This window comes from Lineus longissimus, chromosome 15 (assembly GCF_910592395.1).
Source record: "Lineus longissimus chromosome 15, tnLinLong1.2, whole genome shotgun sequence".
Taxonomy (NCBI): Eukaryota; Metazoa; Nemertea; class Pilidiophora; order Heteronemertea; family Lineidae; genus Lineus; species Lineus longissimus.
The window spans coordinates 7,064,381-7,087,551 of NC_088322.1; the positions used below are offsets into that span (position 1 = coordinate 7,064,381).

The 23,171-nt window shown below is 44.7% G+C and overlaps 2 protein-coding genes and 2 long non-coding RNA genes across 5 annotated transcripts; 3 read left to right on the forward strand and 1 right to left on the reverse strand.

Annotated features, from left to right (window-relative positions):
- Window positions 1-4,062: 4,062 nt before the first annotated feature.
- Window positions 4,063-5,262, forward strand: LOC135499400 (uncharacterized). The gene has a single exon (XM_064790144.1). The coding sequence runs from the start codon at window positions 4,063-4,065 to the stop codon at window positions 5,260-5,262; it is 1,200 nt and encodes a 399-aa protein (XP_064646214.1).
- A 58-nt stretch (window positions 5,263-5,320) lies between these two features.
- On the forward strand, window positions 5,321-7,383 carry LOC135499646 (uncharacterized). Its single transcript, XR_010449322.1, has 3 exons — window positions 5,321-6,147; window positions 6,364-6,592; window positions 7,148-7,383. It is a non-coding gene; the product is annotated as an uncharacterized LOC135499646 (long non-coding RNA).
- Window positions 7,384-9,248: 1,865 nt separating this feature from the next.
- LOC135499401 (uncharacterized) lies at window positions 9,249-11,264 on the forward strand. Its single transcript, XM_064790145.1, has 2 exons — window positions 9,249-10,500; window positions 10,657-11,264. Exons 1-2 carry the CDS (start codon window positions 9,249-9,251, stop codon window positions 11,262-11,264), a joined length of 1,860 nt encoding a protein of 619 aa, XP_064646215.1.
- A 5,733-nt stretch (window positions 11,265-16,997) lies between these two features.
- On the reverse strand, window positions 16,998-20,394 carry LOC135499637 (uncharacterized). 2 transcript variants are annotated; one of them, XR_010449320.1, is made up of 4 exons: window positions 20,032-20,394; window positions 19,555-19,922; window positions 19,217-19,361; window positions 16,998-18,641 (listed from the first exon to the last, which is right to left on the reverse strand). It is a non-coding gene; the product is annotated as an uncharacterized LOC135499637 (long non-coding RNA). The 2 variants fall into 2 exon arrangements; XR_010449319.1 differs by lacking the exon at window positions 19,555-19,922.
- Between the last annotated feature and the right edge of the window lie 2,777 nt (window positions 20,395-23,171).

The window sequence follows — 23,171 nt, forward strand, 5'->3', positions numbered from 1 at the left end:
AAGGATCTGTTCAATCATATCGTAAATGTGGAGCTCGCCAAGCCAGGATCGAGAGCAAGTGGACTCATAGAGAATTGAAGAAACCAGGCTGTGGTAAGTTTGTGACATTTTAGTACTTTATAGATACAGTCCTCACATCGCCTTAGTGTATGGGAGGTCAATTATAGCTGCGCCCAAACATTAAAATGGTCTCTCCGACCTGATACGGTTATCACTGCCAGACCTAATTGGATTGGTACCAATGCAGGTGGAATCTAAGGATTTGCAGTATTTGGATAGATGTTAGGAAACATAGACATTTTGTATCGTTCACTAAATTGAAGAAATAGACTCTTTAGTGTGTGCTGGAGTTATAGTATAGACACTCAGTTGCAGCAGAGAGTGAAATGAACACCCTGATTACTGGACACTCGTTTGTACAAAGATACTGCGAGAGGTATTTAGTGCCCCAATGACTTCATACAGTTCTTAGAGGACAGGCTGACTTTGCCGCTAGTTTTGGACTGCAGCCAGGAAGCCACGTATTTGTAGCGGGTGTAGGCGGACTTAGTGCTAACCGTCAAGGGAATATTTTCATTTCGCAGCAGATTAACAGGACAGAGCCGGACGTTCTTCTGTTGGATCTGGGATCGAATGACCTGTCAGGAAGGTGCGACCCACATCAATTAGCAAGACTGGTGTGCGACCTGTGCGTAGATTTATTGGATCGGACCACTATTGGGGTAATCGTGTTATTTCTAGTTGTAGAACGCCGTCGAAATTGGAATTGCCCCAAAACAGAGTTCGACAGGAATAGGCGGATCTTTTAATCACCTCATGAGGCTGGCATCGCACAGAGACAACCGGATATGTGTCATGCGCCATGATAGGTCAATCCTGGTAAACGTGAGGCCCGGACTCATCAGTGGTGACAACATTCACGTTACATCAAGACTAGGATTGCGCCTGTATCACTTCAGCATCAGGAGAGCTTTGACAGTTGGTCAAAACAGATTCAGAGAGCTCTACCTGCAGTAAGTCTAGGATATTTACCTAGAGCAGTGCAGTGTATCGTGTGCGTATCGGCACATTGAATTACATTCATGTACATCGTCGTTAGATATTAGTTGATTAGTTACTTTCATTTTGTATCTAGAACTCTGTCTATTCATATGTACAGTGTATCAAAGTACAGGCTGTCTAGATAGTCAGATTGGTACTGACTACCTGCATCAAAAAATAAATCCCAAACCTAGATTGCTGTTTTAATATAGAAATCGAGACAGAGACGTTATGGCTGATGCATTCCCAGGAACTAGGAGGTCACAGAGGGCCCCAAAGTTACCTGCTCACCTGAAGGATTACGTCTTGGGACAATTTCATAGCGGTACCCGATCGCCACCGGCACCATCGACTGCTTCATCGTGTCTAATGGATAGACTTGTGCGGGAGCGCCAGGGCATAGAGCGGGACATTGAGAGATATTGCGACAAGACAGATAGGATCATTCATGATGAGAACAGCAGGCCCATCTTAAAAAAGCTGGATGCGCATCTTGATCAATCCTTCAAAGAGCTGCTTAGAGTAAAAGAAAGGATATTAGACGAGGGAGAGAAGCTGTATCCGGGTGAAGTGGAGGAAACCATCGAAACTGTTGAAGTAGCAAAGGAGAAGATAGAGGACTGCCAAGATAAGATTGCAGTGAGTCTATCCTTTGACCCAGTCAGAACCCTAGGAACACGGACGAGGGTAAAACAGCCAGAGCTTAGCCCCATAAGAAGTAGAGTCCTACACACTCCTGCATGGGGGGAGTCATCCGAGGACGAGACCCCTGATTTAGAGACAACGATGAAGAAGGAGGAAGCTCAAATGAAGAGGAAAATCGCAGAGATGCAGACAAGACAGCATGAACAGATGGAGAAACTAACCGAGCAGCGGGCCAAAGAAGAGGCCGAGAAAAAGGCTCGGAAAATAGCCAGACAACAAGCACTACAGGACATCGCGGCAGAGGAGAAACTCCTCAAACGGATAGAAAAGGAGACGCTCATCAGAACACGTGAAGTGGCACGGCAGAAAGTGCTTGATGAAATTACAACTGAGGAGAACAGACTCAGGATCGCAGCTGAAGAAAAAGTCAAAATTGCTGCCGATAAGGCCGACCGAATCAGACGTGCAGTAGAAGAGGACCTCGTCAGGCGAGACGTAGAACTAGAAGACCGAGTCATGCGATCGCTAGATGCTAGGAAACCTCTGAAGGTCAAGCCAGAACCTATTACCCCTAGGATAAAGATGGAGATGACCAACCCTAGGGCTGGGACAAGGCCAAAGACGTCCACCCAAGTGATGACAAGGCAGAGACCTAAAGTTGAGGCTACCCCTGCGACCTTGGATGCTTCATATCAACCCATAGATGAGGATCTCCCTAACCACTCCGATCCTTTTACACCGAGATTTGATGAAGGTGGTGAGCTTAGAAAGTTCTTCCAAGGAGTGGCAAAGCCATCGTTCCCTAAGTTTTCTGGAGCTAAAGATCAATTCCATGACTGGTGGGAGCAGTTTGACATTTTTGTGAATCGTGCAAAAGTGCCCGTCCGCTTTAAAATGATTATGCTGAAGAATAACTTGTCGGGAGACCCACTAGATCTAGTTAAGAGACTAGGATACTCGGATATCCAATATGAGATGGCGCTTGAAAAACTGAAAACCAGATATGGTGGACAAAAGCGTCTATTACAACGACACATCGAAGCTATCATGGCCATACAACCCCTGAAAGAAGAAGATTTGAAAGGCCTTGCTGACTTTTCAAACCAGTTATTTGACGCAGTAGCGAAGTTGAAGGATGCTGGCCAGGAACGCGAACTAGTTGGCCCATCAGCCTTATTCACAATTACTCTACAGAGGATTCCCAGTACCCTGCTCATACAGTATCAGAATCGCCGCCAACTTGCTGAAGAAGAGGATGGACTTGATACCTTTGTGAGATGGCTAGATAAGCAAGTAGCCATTCGACTTGAGAAGGCCGAGCTAAAAGAACCATTGAAAAGTCAAAAGTCAGAAGACTTCCGCCAGAAGAAAGGCGTCGGGAGTCATAATAGGAGTCAGGGTCATGCCACGAGTTCAAACGACTCAACTAAACTATCGAAGAGCCAGAAGTCCAATTCTGCCAGCGCCAACCAACAAGAATCGTCCACGTCAAAGCCGCCATTCATCTGCCCCCTTTGTCGGGGTAAACACGGGATAGCAAAGTGCGAGAAGTGGCACGCTGCAGGAGTTCAAGATCGTTGGGCAATGGCTAAAGAGCACAAGATCTGCTTCAGGTGTCTGTACATAGGACACCAAGGCAGAGACTGCAAATCGACGAGAAAATGTGACACGGAAGGGTGTACCAAAACCCATAGAAGCCTACACCCGACAACAGCACCATCATCGACCAACTTCGACAAGGTGAACAGCGCATTCGGAGTTGATAGCTCGGGTAAAGTGATCCCGACCAGGGTTGGAATACGCGTTCTACCCATATACATACTCTCAAAAGGAGGACACAAACGAAAACTCCAAGCGTTCCTGGACGATGGATCTGATTCGTCCTACATTAGAACTGATGTAGCCAAATCGTTAGGGCTACCAATAGAGGATGCAAATCTAATCCTATCCACGTTAACCAATTCGGAAAGCATCATCCCAAGTGGACTTGTATCGTTCGACAAAGAAAGTCTAGACAGGGAGATGAGGGCAACGATTGGAGCTCGCACGCTCGACTCGGTGTGCGAGGGATTAAAAGCACCCGATTGGACCAGAATCCAGGAAAATTGGAGTCATCTCAGTGGGATCGAGTTCCCCAAGGTTGCAGGAGAGCGAAAGGTCGACATTCTCATCGGTTCGAACCATCTAGAGCTAACCATGACCTTGGAGGAAAGATTTGGGAAGCCAGGGCAACCTGTGGCCCGCAAAACGCCACTAGGTTGGACTTGCGTCGGCCCGCTAACATCGACGTCATAGTTCTCGACATCGTCATCGGAAACTTACTGTGCTCAATCCATCGCAATAGACACATCGAGTGATATCGAAACTGATGAGGCAATGCGCCGATTGTGGAACATCGACGCTCTTGAAGGGAAAACCCAAGCGGATGAAACCCCCGAGGAGAGATTGGCGACTGCTAAGGCCTCAGAGTCACTGAAATTTATAAGATCGGAGGGGAGATACCAAGTCAGCATCCCCTGGAAAGAGGATCGACCTAAGTTGCCTGACAATCGCTCAGCAACCGAGAAAAGGTTAAGGAGTCTTGAGGCTAGTTTGAGAAGACGGCCGAATGTGGCAGTCCAATACCAGGATGTGTTTGAGGATAACGTAAGAAAAGGATATATCAAGGAGATCTTGGATGAGAATAAGTATACCCCAGGGTGGTATCTTCCTCACTTTGGCGTAGTTAAGGAAGACCGCGAGACAACAAAGGTTAGAGTTGTTTACGATGGAGAAGCGGTTTACGCTGGAACCAGCCTCAATGACCAGATGCTTCCGGGTCCCAAGCTACAGCAAGAAATACTAGATATCCTGATCACATTTAGGCAAGGAGCCATTGCGCTCATGGGTGACATCAAAGAGATGTTCAGCCAGGTACTACTAGACCCTGTGGACTGCAGATACCATCGGATCCTTTGGCAGGACAAGACCTTCGAGTCCACCAGACTACCATTTGGGGATCGGGCGTCACCGTTTTTAGCCCAATTGGTAATACGCACTCATGCGGAGAAACACAGCTCGGAGTACCCATTAGCTGCGGAAGCATGTCGCAGAAGTCTGAACATGGACGATGCATTGCCGTCCGTCGACCACGTACCAATTGCCAAAGCTATGAGGAGGGAGCTCACAGAATTGCTTGGTAAAGCCGGTTTCGCAATCCGAAAATGGATGAGTAACAACATTGAGGTTTTGAAAGATGTTCCAGAGGAGAGTCGGTCACCGGGAATAGTAGACTTGGAGGAGTCAGATCTCCCGTGTCAGAAGCCGTTAGGAGTGTTGTGGAACGCCGAGAAGGATGTCATCGGGTACAAACACAAGGCAGTGGAGGTGATAATCGTCACCAAAAGAACCGCACTTAGTCTGGTAGCTAGACTTTTCGACCCGCTGCAGCTTTTGGCGCCATATGTTATCCGCGCCAAGATGGTTTTACAAGAGGCCTGGGGCCTTATTCATGAAGCCTTCTTAGGGCCTAGTAAGCACTTACGTATTACTAGGTCGTTATTAGCGAATTACGCGGTATTCACGAAGCACCCGTAACTTCAATCTATTTCGCAAGTCGTTACTAGTGTTACGTGAGATGTTCGGGCTTCTTAGCGTGTTATCAGTCCATGCTTAGATAGTTGGACACATTTTTACACAAGGAGCATGGCTGCGGCGTTGATTGTGTTGGAAAATTTGGAAGCAAGGCGGGCTTTACGACGGCAGCGTGTGTTTAGAGATCGTCTACAACCGCTTGACGTCTATGATGACGTAGATTTGTACAGACGATACCGGATGACTCGGCCGGTCCTTCTCGAAGTTATCGACCTGTTGCAGGATGACATTGCCCCGTATACGCTGCGCTCGCACGCCGTTCCAGCAACTCTCCAAGTTTGCGTTGCGCTTAGATATTTTGCTACTGGCAGTTTGCAGTTGGACAATGGAGACATGTCAAATGGCTTGAGTCATTTCCTCGAACAGCTGCTGAGCAAGAACGTCAGAAGGAAGGATTTTATACAGAACGCCATCGGATTCCGAACGTTATTGGCTGCGTAGATGGATCCCTTATTCCGATCAAATGTCCATCCGTAAACGAGAATGCATACGTGTGCAGGAAACAGTGGCATGCCATTAATGTGCAGGGGATTTGTACTTATGATTTGAAATTTTCAAATATAGTAGCCCGATGGCCAGGTGCCACCCATGATGCGTTTATCTGGTCCAACTGCAATTTAAAGGTGAAGATGGAACGCGGCCTGAATGATGGAGGATACTTGCTCGGTGACAGTGCCTACCCACTTAGACCCTGTCTCATGACCCCAGTCTCCCGCCCAGCAGATGCAGCGGACAGACAATACAACGTTCACCACAGGCGAGTACGAAACATCATTGAACGAACCTTTGGAAGATGGAAAAACCGATGGAGGTGCTTGCACAAAGAAGGTAAATTATGTCCTTATTGGTGAATCAGGAGAGATCGCCAGTTTCTAGACACCGACAGCACCTGTCTGCAAATGGCTATTATAGCCATTCTCAGGCAGTGCTGCAGCATTTCACCCCATAACATTGCTGCATAGACTGCTTTGCAGTACAAGTTCCATTTCGATTTCGACTGACTTTCCCCATTCTCATTTCTTTTATAAGATGCCTTTTTTGCAGGTGGAACTCTTCGATTAAGCCCCGAGAAGTGTTGCTCGGTGATCATTGCAACATCTGTGCTACATAACATCTGTGAAAACCACGGCCTCCCTGTCCCAAACGACCCACCAGCCAATGTGGATAATCCCGATGATGACGTCAACAATAGACCAATCCTCGATGTCGATGTCGAAGAAAGAGGTGTTGGAGAAAGGGCACGCTTGATAGATCAGCATTTCAGGAATATGTAGTATGTATTTAAAACAGAACTTTATTTCCAATTAACCCAAACATTTTAATTGATGTGTACAACCAAAATGGTGGTACATGTAACAAGAGACGTTTTCAACATCATGTTACAATCAACAACGATAAACAGTAAGGTTGTAGAGCATTTGATTACTGGCGAGACTGCCAAACTACAATTCCAACGATCTTCTTTCATCAACAAATAAACATCATGTTTGTACAGAACAATGTACTGTGATCAAGGTATAAATTCATACCAACAACCAACACGATTTTGATGAAAGCACAATCTTATCAGTTATTCCTTACTTCACTATCTATCTAACAAACAATGTAGCAGTTATACAGCAACAACATCACTTTAAAATTGCGTGATATATGTAGGTCACTCTCCTTTGGCCATTTTTTCAAGTACAGAGAATGCCGATGACCTGGACTTGTACTCCTTTGGTTTTGAGCCAGTTTTCTGGGATTCGCTGGTTTCCGTAACAGCATCCACTAGTACCTCCAATAGCCATACTGCCTTTTTTGCGAGATGAACCTTTGTTTCTTCCAGATGAAGCCGTTGTTCTTCCACGTCAAGTCGCTTGCTCTCGATTTTGACCCGTTCCTTCTCCACATCAATTAGTTCAACGGCATGTGAAAGCTTCTTATCTGCGAGAGACAAACCAGTTGAAGACGCCTTGGAAGAGCCAGCAGTGGGACGACAGCTCTTGGGTTGTCGGGCAGGACTTGGCGGCGGTGAAGGGGATCGGGTGTCATCTTCTGAGCTGCTATCGTTCGGGCGCGTGACGGTTGCTCTAACCTTACGAATTCTCTGGAAAATACATTTGATAGACTTAAATGCAAAAAGCCATTAAACATGAGTGAGGTCTTAGTATGTCTTTAGTTGTTATTTACTTCCTTCTCATATAGAAGGCCAGTACTGAAACGGGCACGTCAGGAGATACGTTTTCTTTCCTAATAACGACACAAGCAAATGAGAAAAAGCATTGCACAGATCGTTGTGCAGCCACCTGGAAAGTTGCGATCTTCCCTTATCACTGCTTATGCCTCCAGTAATCAAAAACCTATTTACCTCGGGTGATTTCCGCAATTCAACGGTATGGAATGTATGCAATGACTTCTTTGCTGCGACAGACAAACCAGTTGAAGACGCCTTGGAAGAGCCAGCAGTGGGACGACAGCTCTTGGGTTGTCGGACAGGACTTGGCGGCGGTGAAGGGGATCGGGTGTCATCTTCTGAGCTGCTATCGTTCGGGCGCGTGACGGTTGCTGTAACCTTACGAATTCTCTGGAAAATACATTTGATAGAATTAAGTATTGAATGCTATGTAAGGATGAAATATCTCGTCAAGAGCCAAGCGCCTAAGATGGCACTTTTGAATCTGTAGACAAATCGGGCGAAATGTAATGCAGGAAACTGGAGCGCCCGCAGACGACCAACCTACCTTCGATTTTTGAAGTGAGAGTGACGCATTCTGATCGAAATAAGAAATTTCGTCATCATCGGCTTCTGTGACAGACGGGGAAAACGGGTATTGCTGGTTCATGTCATCTTCAGGTAGGTCCAGCTCTTCTGTGTCCATACCAGTAGCGATTCCTTGTATCATTTCGACACCGATTAGGCCTACGATCCTTTGCTCGAGTTGCGTCAACTCGGACACGTCATCGCCAAGGGGTTTGTTCCCGGTCCGCTTGGTCAGTACATTGATTTTTGCAGCCTTCTGTTTTGCCTTCGATTTCAGGTCATGCCATTTATGGTGAACTGCTTCGGTCGTTCTCCGGACGCTTGCCACACTGTTGATCTTAAGGGTTATTTCTTTCCACGTGTCGGACTTCCGCTTCAGCGTAATGACATCCGAAAACTTGCTGCTGATCACGGACCACTTCGATTCCACGAGATCAACTAACTTTATAATTTCATTTGGGGAAAAATTCACACCCCGTTTCCTCTTTCCTTCCTCGGGTGGTGGGACAACGGTCTTCTTTCCTTCCTCGGGTGGTGGGACAATGGTGTTCCTCTTCTTATTGGTTTTCTCCATGATGTTGTCAGGGTGGCGAATATCCATCAAATGATGGTAAGCACGTCCAATTACTGTATAAATACTCGATGCCCCTATTACAAACAGTCAATGAGGTGAGCTCAAGTGGATTACGTAACAATTCTATACAGATCACCTCAAGTGCGTACCTGATAATATTTCCCTACGAAGGGTTTAATAAGTAATACGGTAATAAATCGATGATAATGCTTTGTGAATAAGACGTAGTGTCTTACTTGGCAGTTACTAAAGTCTTACTACGAGCCACGTAAATCGTTATTAGTAACAATTTTACGAAGGCTTCATGAATAAGGCCCCTGGCTAGTGGGCTTAGGTTGGGACGATCCATTCCCTTCCACGCGAGAGAAGTCAGTTCGTACATGGCTAGAGGAACTACCCCAAGTCGAATCGTTTGAAGTTCCTAGATGTTATCACAGAGGACAGCCCTTGACTTCAGAGTTGCACACATTCACGGATGCGTCTAGTCTTGCGTATGCTGCTGTAGTGTACGTCAGGGATTGTTACTCTGATGGTACCATTACAGTTCGTATCATTATCGCTAAGGCAAGGGTTACGCCTTTGAAATCCGTGAGCATTCCTCGCTTGGAACTAATGGGTGCTGTTCTAGGATTGCGTCTGGCCATCAAGTGCAAGGAGTTGTTAGGCCTGACGACACTGATGTTTTGGACAGATAGCATGGACGTGGTATTTTGGATTCGCGGCCAGTCCAGACGCTATAAGCCATTCATATCACATCGAATCGCCGAGATCCAAGAGGAAACCTGTCCCCAGCAATGGAGGCACGTCCCCGGAAAGAAGAATCCAGCGGACCTGGCGACTAGAGGCGCCTCAGTTCATGATCTGATTCACGACAGTTTCTGGACCTATGGACCGGACTTTCTCCAATTGGAAGAAAAGAATTGGCCAACGCCAAAGAACATTGATCAACCAGAGTTTTCCGAACAAGCTCAAGATGAAATTCCAAAGAACAAAGTTCAGACTTTCGCCACTTGTCATGGAGAAAACACCTTGGTGAATGAATCGATCATCGACTGTCATCGGTACTCAAGTATGTCCAGATTGGTGCGTGTGACTGCTTGGGTGTTGAGATTCGTTCACGTCCTGAAGACAAGACAGAAACCATCTTACCCAGTTCTGGAACTCAGGGAGTTAGACCGAGCTGAGCAATATTGGATCAGACAGGTTCAACAAGAGACTCTCAGTCCAGTCATAAAGAGTCTGCGAAGCGACAAGCCTTGCACGTCAGGAAACTTGAAGCCGCTTCTTCCCTTCCTAGACGATGAGGGATTTGTTCGTGTCGGAGGGAGATTACAAAACTCAGATTTGCCCTTTCACGTGAGGCACCCATATCTAGTCCCACGGCAGAGTCACGTCGCCCAGCTCCTAGTCCGCAGAGTTCATTGTAACGGTAGACATGCCCGTGGTGTGAACGCAAGCTTAGCCGACCTCCGTCAGAAGTACTGGGTCGTGCATGGACGGGAGGAGTTAAAGAAGTATGCCAGAGGATGTGTGGTCTGCAACATGAAACGTAAACGGCCGTATAAGCAGGTGATGGCGCCGCTTCCATCTCATCGAATCACAGTTCGTATTAGAGCCTTTGCGAAGACTGGAGTGGATTATGCTGGACCGTATTTAGTGAAAATATCGAGAAAAACTAACGCCAAACGTTGGTTGTGTCTCTTCACGTGCACAACCTCAAGAGCCGTGCATCTGGAAATCGCTTACGGTCTGGACACAGACAGTTTTCTACTCGCCTTCTCACGCATGGTTGCTAGGAGGGGAAAACCTGAACTTGTGATATCTGACAACGGAACCAACTTCGTGGGGGCAAACCGCGAATTGGGTGAGTTGGTCCGAGGACTTGACCAAACGAAGATCGTGGAGGATGCTGCCAATTGAGCGATAGAGTGGCGATTCAATCCACCAGGCGGTTCCCACCACGGAGGGTTCTTTGAAGCTCTTATAAAATCGGCGAAGAAAGCCTTAAAATCCATCGTAGGCGAGGCCAAGCTCACTGATGAGGAGCTAGTTACAGTAGTAGCGGAGGTTGAGGGCATCCTCAACTCTAGGCCACTTACCTACTGCAGTGATGATCCCAATGATGACGTTGTTTTGACACCAAACCACTTTCTGATCGGCCAAGCTGGAGGCCAGCTTGCACCCCGCGTCCTGGAGGATATAGCAGCAAGTCCAAGAGATCGTTGGAGATACATTCAACAGATGGTTACCCAGATATGGCGCCGGTGGAACCGAGAGTTCCTTAGTTTACTTCAAACCCGCGGAAAATGGCTGGATATCAAGCAAGATCCAGAAGTTGGAGATATAGTTTTAGTAGCCGACTGGACCAACCCAAAGGGCAAGTGGCCACTGGGACGAATCGTGGAAACCCTGCCGTGTAAAGACGGACATGCCCGTAGCGTGCGGGTTGAGTCGCGTGGGAAGGAGTTTCTGAGACCTATCAGCAAGATTTGCCCCCTCTACGTTAACAATGCAGATTCGGTGGCCAACGGCCTTGCGTTGGACCACGGGGGGGAGCGTGTTGGGGCGCAGGACCCCGCTGCGGAGACCGATCAGCCGGTTGCGGCTGACGGGGAAAAGGTCACATAATTTAGGAGGAGAGACGATAACGACGAGGGATTTCTCTAATTTCTACTTTTTTTCGGACTTTTAAATCTGGCATTTTTGGCAGGTCGGTGTGGATAGGGAGGAGGCTTGGATTGGATGAGCGGGAAGAGTGGATATCGTCTATTCTGGAGATATTGACATCGGGTTGAGAAATCGTTTTGTTTGGAGCATAAACGGACGTTTTTGTGCCGTGTTTGGCGCCACTATTTTTCTCGCGCCGTGGCTCATGAAGGGAGGCCTCCCGCCCGCGATTATTTAGATCGTTCTATTCCAATACGGAGAACGTGAGTAACATTTTATTCATTGATTTATTTGGATTCGGATAGACCGATGAGATCTTTGTGAACTTTGTTCGTGTACATATGTTGTCGTGTTCGGAATCGTGTCTATTCGTATTATTCTAAATCTAAACCACGTGAATGGATTCTGGAAGGATCTGTTCAATCATATCGTAAATGTGGAGCTCGCCAAGCCAGGATCGAGAGCAAGTGGACTCATAGAGAATTGAAGAAACCAGGCTGTGGTAAGTTTGTGACATTTTAGTACTTTATAGATACAGTCCTCACATCGCCTTAGTGTATGGGAGGTCAATTATAGCTGCGCCCAAACACTACACATAAACGATTCATGCCACGAATTATGCACAGTGCAAATGTGTGCTGTGCCATTCGGTAATTGATTCCCTTACATTCGGGACTGGAAACTCCAAAAGGGGTCATCCCTATGTTCCCCGGTACCTATGTTCCCCGGTACCTATCTTCCCCAAGAGGTACCTACCTTCCCCCAAGAGGTACCTATGTTCCCCCAAGAGGTACCTATGTTCCCCGGTACCTATGTTCCCCCATATAGTTTTTATGATACAGTGTATGTACCAATTTAAAGCAAAGGCGCGTGCACCTTTGCCTTTAAGTCACGAAACAATGAATCTATGCTGAGTAAAAATGTCTTTTAATACAAACAAAAAATACTGAAACGCTGCTTTTTGGGGAATTTCTGGGAATTGAAATTTCCTGGAATTCAGTGATTTCATTCTGTGAGGTCTTTCCAGGAATTTGTGGAAACAAATCGTATCACAAAAAACACACTTTTCTTTGCGGACATAGGTACTGGGAACATAGGTACCTTGGGAACATAGGTACCGGGGAACATAGATACCTCATCGGGGAACATAGGTACCTCTTCGGGGAACATAGGTACCGGGGAACATAGGTATGCTCCCCTCCACAATGAGGTTGTTTCGACAGATTCTGTAGCACACCGAATGTGCCAAGAGCAGTCCACTGCGTAAGTATATGGTGAGACTAGATCAGAGGGCAGCCCAAAATGCAGAGCGCCAACGGTCATTCCAGTTCAAGGGAAGGGGATTCCTGAACCGGAAGAGAAAAGAGAGCCGAGTACTTCTGAAGACAAACCGATGATCAAAGTGCAAGATTTCACACCCATGGCATGAATCCACTCATGCACTCGATGTTATTTTGAAATCCAGCTCAGGTTAACAGCGCAGTGGCCATTGAAAGTGAGGTGTGTGTGATCGACAAATGGGTTCACCGAATGCTGCTTTGTTTACCGCATAGATATAGTGTATGCACACGGCAGAATCAGCTGAAATTTGGGTGATGTGCACGGTAAAGTGAGGCGCGCGAAATACAGAAAAATGACACATATCTTCAGTGGTTTTGGCGAAGGCAACGGGGGCAATACCGGTGGAAGTTTGATAATATGAGTTCTAGGGGACTGTGTGGTGTTATATTCAGCAATATACATACCCTGTTTCCTCAGGTATACCGTCTTTGGGCGACATATTTAAGAGGCCCGAAGGGATGAATACCTCGCATACCTAATACAAAGTTTAGGCCTAGTGGATTAGACTGACTGGCTCAGATCGTGGCGGAGACCTATGGCCAGAGGCACCCACTACTTGCAGTCCAACACCATTGTTCGATGGGATTTTAAATGAATTGAATGGGTTGTATTACGAGACAATCGTGTTTGGGCTTAATTCATGGCGTGACCGAGGCGGAGCAAATGGACAATGCCCATTTATCACGTGGGCAAAGAATAACCGCCCCGCATGTGGTGAACCCTACTGCATACCCCACCCAATGTATGGACACTGTCATTTTGTATTAGCGGTATAGGAAGACGGTATACGTGAGGAAACATAAAGTATATTCCTGGTACATGCGTGAATAGTAGTTGTTACAAGGTAGTCATCTGACTACGACAAAATAACATCCCGCATGAAGCATACACGCATAGGAGAACTGCCCTTGTGGGACACAACTTCACGTCCAGTGATATGCGCCATGATGCCCCCTTATAGGCATGGTTCCCTGTCTCTTCGGTTTTTGAAGACGTTTCTTCCGCCTCTCAACAATGCTTGAAAATTGCTGCGGAGGCACTCGATCAAAACACAGCTTGTTGCATGTAGCATTTTTTATTTTGTTTCAAAAATCATATTTGGAATCACCAGATAAACCTACCCATGCACACGTGTTGCTGTCAGTTGGTTTGAACCATACATCCCAAAAAGTAGTGCAGCGGTGAAAATCAATGAAAAAAGCGCCACCTATTTTCAGACCCCAACCTTGAATTCGTCACACATAACGTCCAAAACATTTCATGGTTAGACAGGTTTGGATATTATTTGGTTGTGAACGCGTTCGTCGCTGATTTATTCTAGGAAAGCGTTATGAGCGTGTGGATTGTGCCAATTTAACTTGAAAATGGCTAAGGCGTTTATAACAGGTGCCAGACCGTGAGAATAAAAAAGCTATGTGACCTGGTACGGTTGCGTCGGAATAAGCTTTATGTAGGTAAACTCAGTTAATCCATGTGCATGTGCACATGAAGGCAAGTAGTCCAATTTCGGCATCAACACTGTCTCAACAATGAGAGACCAGATTCGCACCCAGTGCTTTCTGGCATTTTTAACCTCATATCTGGAATGATCGCCGCTTGAGTCCAATTTCCCCCGTCTTTTTTTTCCCCCGTCTTTTTCGTCTTCGAACACGCAATCAATATCGTTGTGACTATCATGAATCGTCCGTTGTGCTTCGAAAACTGTTGGAGGCTACACCTGCGCCACATTTGTCTGGTGTTGTTAGATACTTTTGTTTGAATCCGACAAAAAAATGTGTTGGTGCCCTGGATTAAACATGTACTGAATACGGGCATGGGTGAATGTTTAGTCTTCCTGAAGCAGATTACTTTTTTTTGCAAGATTCCATTAAACATACGTTGAAAAAAACAGTGACGCATCCTCCCATAGTTTCCCATATAATAATGATTATTACTCGGATCACACACATGACGTACACATCGAAAGCAATCTCCTGGAGCATTCCGTAAATCACGTGTTCAGATGTTTATGCAGCATTTCGATCTTTGGTAGTACGTGTACATAATTCCCCCACAGACGTTGGTTTCTTCGGAAGTTGCCCTGGCGGCCTGGTGGATCTTTGATCTATACTCTATGGCGCAATATTTCCCAGGACGCCGAGGATTCGGTTTACAAATCACTGGAAAACATTATGTGTGCATTCGATGATATCAATTTTAGGAATTGATACTGAACTGGAGTTATTGGTTGTCTCACTAAACCGCGAGTACAATGTACCTTATATAGCTTTAATTCGTTCTTGGTGTTACCACGTAACTTAAAGCGAACTGGAACCGCCGAGCCAGTTCGTATGACCTCGTTTTCATTTCCCGCGTATCGGGTGATCAGAACGAGGCATGAATGAAACATGGCGCCTAGCTGTCAATCATTGAGTGACGTCACTACTATGGAATTTACTACGAAAACTCATGAATGAAAGATCGCATGACTCACGTGATTCTCACATGATTCTCAATAATAACAAATTGAACTGCGCATGCTCGGGCACTGGGGGCGGAGCTACAAATCTGAACTCGAATATGAAGTTGGAAGTTCGACATTCTCGGGCGGTGAAAGTCGAAAAGTTGAATAAATCGCTCGGCGGTTCCAGTTCGCTTTAATTATCAAGATATGCTGTATCGAATTATTTAGAAAACAAACAGCCTGTGTTTAAAGTTATATGAGTATATCAAGAACACGGTGGCTAAATGTATTAGTTTGCCGCATAAAAATACGTGCTTACCTGGCAAGGAAGTGACGACTAAAAAGAAACATACAAAAGATTAGTTCATTTTGAGAGACGTTTGGCCCGTATTTATTTATTTATTTCCCGATTGTACCCCTCCAACACTGTAATGGGAGGGTTTTGTTTGTATTATGTTCATTGCAAAGGTTAACCAATACCTTTACCCACCGCCGTGAAGAAGGTGGGCGGACCACAAGTGCTTAAAATTGTTACCTATCTCTGATGTTTTCTTATACATATCTCGTGTCAATTTCAGCACATTGGCTAGCGGAAATATCAAATAGTACTTTCACTTGAAGAATAATCAGGTCATATTTGTTGATAATTGCATACACTGTATGTGATAACTGTGTTAGTACAATGTCGGCCATGATGTCTAGGTCGTCCTCGTGAACACCGGTATCGGGTGCCATTTTGAAGAGGCCTCTTGGGGTGCCATATATTGCATGTATCATAATTGGCTATTTATACTCCATGAACAGTGTTATTTAAATGTTATTGTATGCACAGGTCGTCACAGTTATTGGCTAGGTCTTTCTAATGTTTTGTTAATAGTCAGTGTTCCAGGGCGGTATGGGAAGCGGTGCTTTGCAGATTGTGCATGAGAACTGACAATTAAGGTTGAACCGGGGCCTACTTAGTCCTACTGGTACCCTTTTGTGGACCTCCGAAATGTGTGGTCCAACTTTTAAAGTACAGAATGGATACGCTACCGATATTCACGAGGACATCCCATATCTAAAGAACCGTGATTATACCAGGAATGAATAAAGACTAAGAACGTATAATGCGTTATAGCATCACCTTGTTCCTTACTAGATACCACATTATGATGATATGGGCATTTTACAGGACATATACATGTTAGCATTTCCTATCTAAGTGGTAACGCTCCTATTTTATGAATTATATCTTGTATAAATGTAAGAAGAATGCTTAACTAGCTATTGGTTAGATAGACTACCAGTTAGGTCTAATTTTTAATTTAGGGAGCTTTTTGCAATTCTGCCCCCCCCCCCCGGTTTACTTGCTAAAACATGTCAGAAGGATGGGGGTGGGGGGGGGGGGGCTCCCCCATGTCAAACAGTTGTGTGAGTTCACTAGAGCTTGGCAGGTATATGGGGATGAGAGAGGTAACATTTTGTTTGTATTGGTCCTGCCTCAAATAGCAACTCTTGCAAATGGCTAGGTTCTTTTCTGGAACTGAGCACCATGCGATTAAAAATAATATATGTATATGGGGTGATTTTGTGTTGTTCATTCTTTTCCAGTTTATACGTGATGATATACATATGTTACATGTCTAACCAGTGGTGTTCAATGTGCTCAAGTCTCGTCTGTGACACATGACGGTTCTTTTTCTAATCTTTTCCACATCAGAAATGGACGCTTCTCGTATTCATACCGATTCAGTCGGCCTAAAGCGATACCTACCGCAGATAATCTAGTTAGAAAATCACTTGATCTGCTCGATCAGTGCCTGAACAGCCGACAGTCGACAGAGAACCTATGCCAACGTTCTCTAGCGTTATGGACGGAAACTTGGTCAAATGTGTGCAGCTACAACAGCCAGCCTACTCTCCGGTCAAAACGCCAGGGCTTCAACGAGTCAACTAATATTTTCCAAGTTTTCGGGCTCGATACTGCACGCGCGGTGCTGATCCTTTGTGTTATTCTGATTTTAAACGAATATCTTCAGTGAAATAAATCCATGATATGTCAAATCCTAAAACCTAAAGGCAGCCCCCATTGAACGATAAAATTGCAGTAAAGCACTGTCACACCCTTCTCTGGCATTGCAAGTTTGAAAACATATATACCTACCAAGATTTTCGACGATAAATTTCTGCGATAGAATACATTTAAATAGCATAAGCCTCGCCATCTTTCCTTGGAACTTCCAATTGTGCTTTCCAAATGCTTCACCTCCAAGATGAAAAGGATAATGTCGATTTCCCCACCATCTCCCATTGACAGGGCCAAGCTTTGTGAAATGGGTAACGTCCCAGCCATCCCAAAACACCATCGCCTTATATGACCTACCGCCTTTTTTGTAGCGGATAGTCATTGCCAATAGGTGCCACCCTTCCTGTTTGTCAGAGCAAGAAATTTTCGCATGCGTAAAATATGCCCTTTCCCGAACATAGTGTGCTACTGTTAGAGCTCTGTATCCAAGGCAAATGGAGAGCCTGTAGCCTTTCTCAATTTCATCAAGAATGTACTGCATCTGGCACCTCCATTTGACCTTAACGTAAAAAGCGATAGTGTAGGGCTTAGGATGTAACCCTGACGTGAAGCGTTGTTTGATATTGATGTTTTCATGTTTGCCGCCAGTCATTCGAAGAGCATGACCAAATGAAGTAGAGTATACATACTGTCCATTTCTAATATTCATAGGCAACGAGAAGAGTAGAATTATGTAGTAGTAATTAAATTACGTGTCCTGGATGTAGTTTATCACGTACATTTATACCGACAATAATCTGATGTAGCAATATCTGTGAAGTGGTATTTCACATGACAGACTGAGCTCTGTATGTTGTCACGCTTCAGAAAAGTACAAATAATTCGGCCCATGTCAAGGACTTTAGGCCGTTACTTTAACATGTCGTAGAAAACAAACAGCCAGATACCATTGCAGTGATGCCAAACCAAACAAATTACAAATGACGAGGCTACTGTCACATGAATCACCAATCCTCCAATGAAAGGACTAGCTGCCATTTGCTGCCTCTTGAACCGGAAAATACCAACCGGAAGAGGTCACATGTACTTTGGTAAACGCTGCTAGTGTCACTTAAAGCAACCGTTACAAATGGCGAGACTGGGAGATTGCTGAATTACCATGATGAATATATACGACGAGGTAAAGACGTTATAGTCCCAAAGCACCCACACGGCTAAGGCGGCAGGGTACCAACCCATCTATAGCCAACTTTACATGCCATATATATTTTCCTTTTTAATCCATGAGGAATTATAGTGAAGATAACTCGCAAAATTGCTGAAAAATCCTGTCGGTAATAATCCAGGCGAGAAGTACTAAACTGACTGTGTACTCACTTCACCATGGCATCGCTGCCATTCAGGTAGTAAAGTCGATACACTGCAGCAGGCAAAAGAATGAACAACTGTAAGGGATGTGCAATTTACTTCGCACTAAGTGCTGAAGAACAGACCGGGCTTTGTGCGCAGCTCTGCAGCCGGGTGACCTAAGGCAGTGATTTCAGATCTGGCAAAAAAAGACAGCAGTCAGTCAAAATTTGGTCGTGTCATTACTGAACATCAGACCAAAATTTAGGAGAAAATCAGGCACGGAGCCCTCACCCGACGGCGTGTCTGCTGCAATAACTCCTGAATCGGCTCCTGTAACGCTCATAAATCCTTCTATACCCCGGACCCCGGACCAACGATCATCATGATTTTAGAAAAGAAGTCGGCGAGCTGGTCCACATTAGTGTCAACCTGTATATTTTTTTCTGAGTAAATGTACAGTGATAGGGGAGACCTTTATTCAAGAAAAAAACAGCACGAAATCTTAAAGCGACCCGGATACAAGATATTTTTATCCCTGCAACTTACGATTATTAACGATGGGTTGTGGGACAAAAATTGCTTATGTGCGGGTTAAACAGGTTACTTATCTATCGCAGGTCTCAGCAAGGCCGAACGATTGTTTTCGGAGTACCTAAAATTACCATCGCAAAAGATACACTTTTGTCGCATGCGATACAGATGTCCCTTCGACAAAAATCTCTCGTTTGCCTTGTTGGATAATTTCGTCTTTTTTACGTGAGAAAACCTTACCGTTATTCGGTATTCTTGGTGGTGTAACTTTATCTTTACAAGAGGAAATCCGCGTCGGTAGTGAGGTCAAGAGCATATATCCCATCAGAGATAAAAATGACCTTTTCGATGTCATGGCATACACCAGCAGTTCAGCACCGGAACCCTTAAACATAAACAGACAAGCTTCGAGTATTGTTTACACGGATGCCAAGGAATAACTTAAGTTGATGTACAAGTACGATGACTGTGTCGGTAGTGTTGACAGACTCGCATGCATACGAATTCTTCAGGAAATGATTTTGGCATAGATGCCCTAAATTTGCCTTTTTCAAAAGTTGCACGTGACCGGAACGAACCCCAAATGTAGAGTACTGCCATCGGATTGTCTGGTTGCAAATGAGCACGCTGGAGAGGCAGACACGACGAAATCTTTGATTGCACAATCCATCGGAATTTCCCTGAATGAAAGCCGGATGGCTCAGTGAGGCGCACAGGAAACAAACATGTAGCGGTACATGGCAAGGCATGCATTCAGATGGAGCCCTCCAGGAAGGCAAATAGACTGAACTGGAAGACACAATCACAATAATGGCAACTATCCTGATCAGTTGTAAAATATATTTTACAACAGTCGAGTACAAATGTTTGAATATTGCTTCCATTGCTATATTAAAAGTACATCGATAAATTTCGTTGATGAGATGAAATGCGATATATATATATCCTATAAAATGAAATCGTTTAGAATCACAGGGCTCTGAGATCGCTATGTCAATTTGATCAACGATGCATGTAAGGCGGTATTTTGTACTTGATGTCGCAAGATACGGTACCTGGAATGAGGGTAAATCACCGGCCTCCTACAAAAGCTGTGTTGGTCTCCCTTTCTGTAGCTTTACGGACAGAAGACAAGTTGGCACGGGCAGATTTCGTCGATGAAAGAAATAGTTGTGTAACACTTTCAAAATTTGCTTTGACAACCAAACGAATGTGGCATTCTGAAACAACACTTCAGTCTTCTTCATCTTCTCCGTTCTAATGTGGACAGTCCTATTGTCTATTGGTGCAGGTCTCTGTCCTCATCTGTCTTCTGAATCCCTATCGGTACGCATCTTCATCACTTTCTGCCTGCTTTGTGGTTTTTGTAATTTCAGGTTTGCTTAAAAGCAATCGATTTTATCAATGCTCGATCATCACTGCTTTGTTAATATCGATTTGCGTTCGATTGTGACACAATGGTGATACGACCACCATTGTGTGCCATCTGAATTGCCTTCCCGATGGTAAGTTGATGTAAACTAACTTCATGTAGTCCTATGTTTTATACCGGGCGCTGAACCATGAATATAGCAAGTCACAAAGACTAAGTGGTCACAATATTAACCAACCCTGGAACAACAGGGCTAAGGGTCTGGTTTGAAGTAGTACTAATATTTCTGGCAGAAGCATGACTAGTGCCAAGGTACTGCAATCTCTAACGTAAGGCCTTTGTATCGTTCATAAAAGACTCATCAATTACAGTCCTCATCAATGACAATGCCCAATTCATACAACCATAGTACTCGGACCTAGAGAAAGCTTGGTCGACAGTTTTCCTGAATTGAGAGCAAAATCATAACCATGGGACCATGTTTCGTCCGTGGCCTTGCCATATCATGTGCATCGTTTAGAGTTCATTCCGACACAATAGCTAAATATACACAAACCAATTGCAGTGCAGGTCAGACGGAAAAGGTGCAACTGTGGAGCCAACTTCAACACGGCTTTGCCTGATCATGAGCAGGGAGGTGTAATACTATGAACTAAAGTGACTTGGCATTATAATCGAATGTTCATGCAGCATTTGAATCTATGTCTAGGTACAAAAGATGCAAAACATTGTACATCATTGTATTGTTTGGGAGTGATTTACAAGGCTTTTGTTTGACTAAGATGCACCAGAACTCACCAGAACATTCAAAGTGAGTACTTATTAGGTAAACAAGAACGTTCGGAAGGTTCCTACCAGGCATGAATATACCAAATTGCCTCCAAAGTCTAAACAATTGACTTTTGTCAGAAATGAAATGGCCATGTGTTAAGATTCAAATTTTCTCTAATTGTGCGAAAAGCAGGCAAATTTATGCCTAGGGGGACCTTCATCAAAACATGGATAATTCAAGCCCTTACCTCAGAAGTAAAGGGCCATTTTAAAGTTTTCATAGCCCTACCCAACTCTAGCCTTTTGTCTGTCCATTACATACATTACATAACTACTGGGGATGGTCATCATAATTGAATCAAATTAATGGTCATTTTGTTACCACCGTCCGATTCTATCTTGTCAATATCAGCGTGTTATGTAACAAATGTGACAAACATTTTGATAAAGGCCTATACTTCAAGTCCCCAGCATTTAATCAAGGACAAGGACAATAAACTCTTTGGACAGCGCCTTAGACAAACCGTTAAGGAATATAACGCTGCTCACCTTTAGGCGGAAAACATGACGTCATCAAGCATAAAAATGTAAGTGTTCCACATGTTGTCCGGTTGATTGCAATAAATGAACTTTTACCAAAAAAATCACATCTTTTCATTCGTTACCATGGCAACAGTGCATTCCCCAAGACAAAAAATTGACGATATATACGTTTACACCTGGTGCTAGTGGAAAACAGTTGTTGAAAATTGAATAGTAACACTTTTTCACCGAATTTCTCAAACTCTGAGGTGGAAATTTCGAAAAATCATTTTTTCCAATATTTCCCCAGCGGATTTGTTTTCCTTCTTCACTGATTTGTTACTGATGGTTTGGGATAATAGAATGCACTGTCACTTTCTTGAAGAATTTTTTCTACATTTTTCATGTTTCAAGCTCAGTGTGCTGTACCATTCGGTAATTGATTCCCTTACATTCGGGACTGGAAACTCCACAATGAGGTTGATTCGACAGATCCTGTCGCACACCGAGTGTGCCAAGAGCAGTCAACTGCGAAAGTATATGGTGAGACTAGATCAGAGGGCAGCCCAAAATGCAGAGCGTCAACGGTCACTCCAGTTCAAGAGAGGAGATTCCTGAACCGGAAGAGAAAAGAGAGCCGAGTACTTCTGAAGACAAACCGATGATCAAAGTGCAAGATTTCACACCCATGGCATGAATCCACTCATGCACTAGATGTTATTTTGAAATCCAGCTCAGATTAACAGCGCAGTGGTCATTGAAAGTGAGATGTGTGTGATCGAAAAATGGGTTCACCGAATGCTGCTTTATTTACCGCATAGAGATAGTGTATGCACACGGCAGAATCAGCTGAAATTTGGGTGATGTGCACGGTAAAGTGAGGCGCGCGAAATACAGAAAAATGACACATATCTTCAGTGGTTTTGGCGAAGGCAACGGAGGCAATACCGGTGGAAGTTTGATAATATGAGTTCTAGGGGACTGTGTGGTGTTATATTCAGCAATACATACCCTGTTTCCTCACGTATACCGTCTTTTGTGCGCCATATTTAAGAGGCCCCAAGGGATGAATACCTCGCATACCTAATACAAAGTTTAGGTCAAGTGGATTAGACTGATTGGCTCAGATCGTGGCGGAGACCTATGCCCAGAGGCACCCACTACTTGCAGTCCAACACCATTGTTCGATGGGATTTTAAATGAATTGAATGGGTTGTATTACGAGACAATCGTGTTTGGGCTTTATTCATGGCGTGACCGAGGCGGAGCGAATGGACAATGCCCATTCATCACGTGGGCAAAGAAAAACCGCTCCGCATGTGGTGAACCCTACTGCATACCCCACCCAATGTATGGACACTGTCATTTTGTATTAGCGGTATAGGAAGACGGTATACGTGAGGCAACATAAAGTATATTCCTGGTACATGCGTGAATAGTAGTTGTTACAAGTTAGTCATCTGACTTCGACAAAATAACATCCCACATGAAGCATACACGCATAGGAGAACTGCCCTTGTGGGACACAAC

Bases quoted from the DNA above. Each gene is read 5' to 3' on its own strand.
- LOC135499400 (XM_064790144.1), top strand. From the start codon at position 4,063: ATGCGCCGATTGTGGAACATCGACGCTCTTGAAGGGAAAACCCAAGCG.
- LOC135499401 (XM_064790145.1), top strand. From the start codon at position 9,249: ATGGGTGCTGTTCTAGGATTGCGTCTGGCCATCAAGTGCAAGGAGTTG. The intron at 10,501-10,656 runs GTGAGTTGGTCC...AATCCATCGTAG, and splicing joins GGGGGCAAACCGCGAATTGG to GCGAGGCCAAGCTCACTGAT.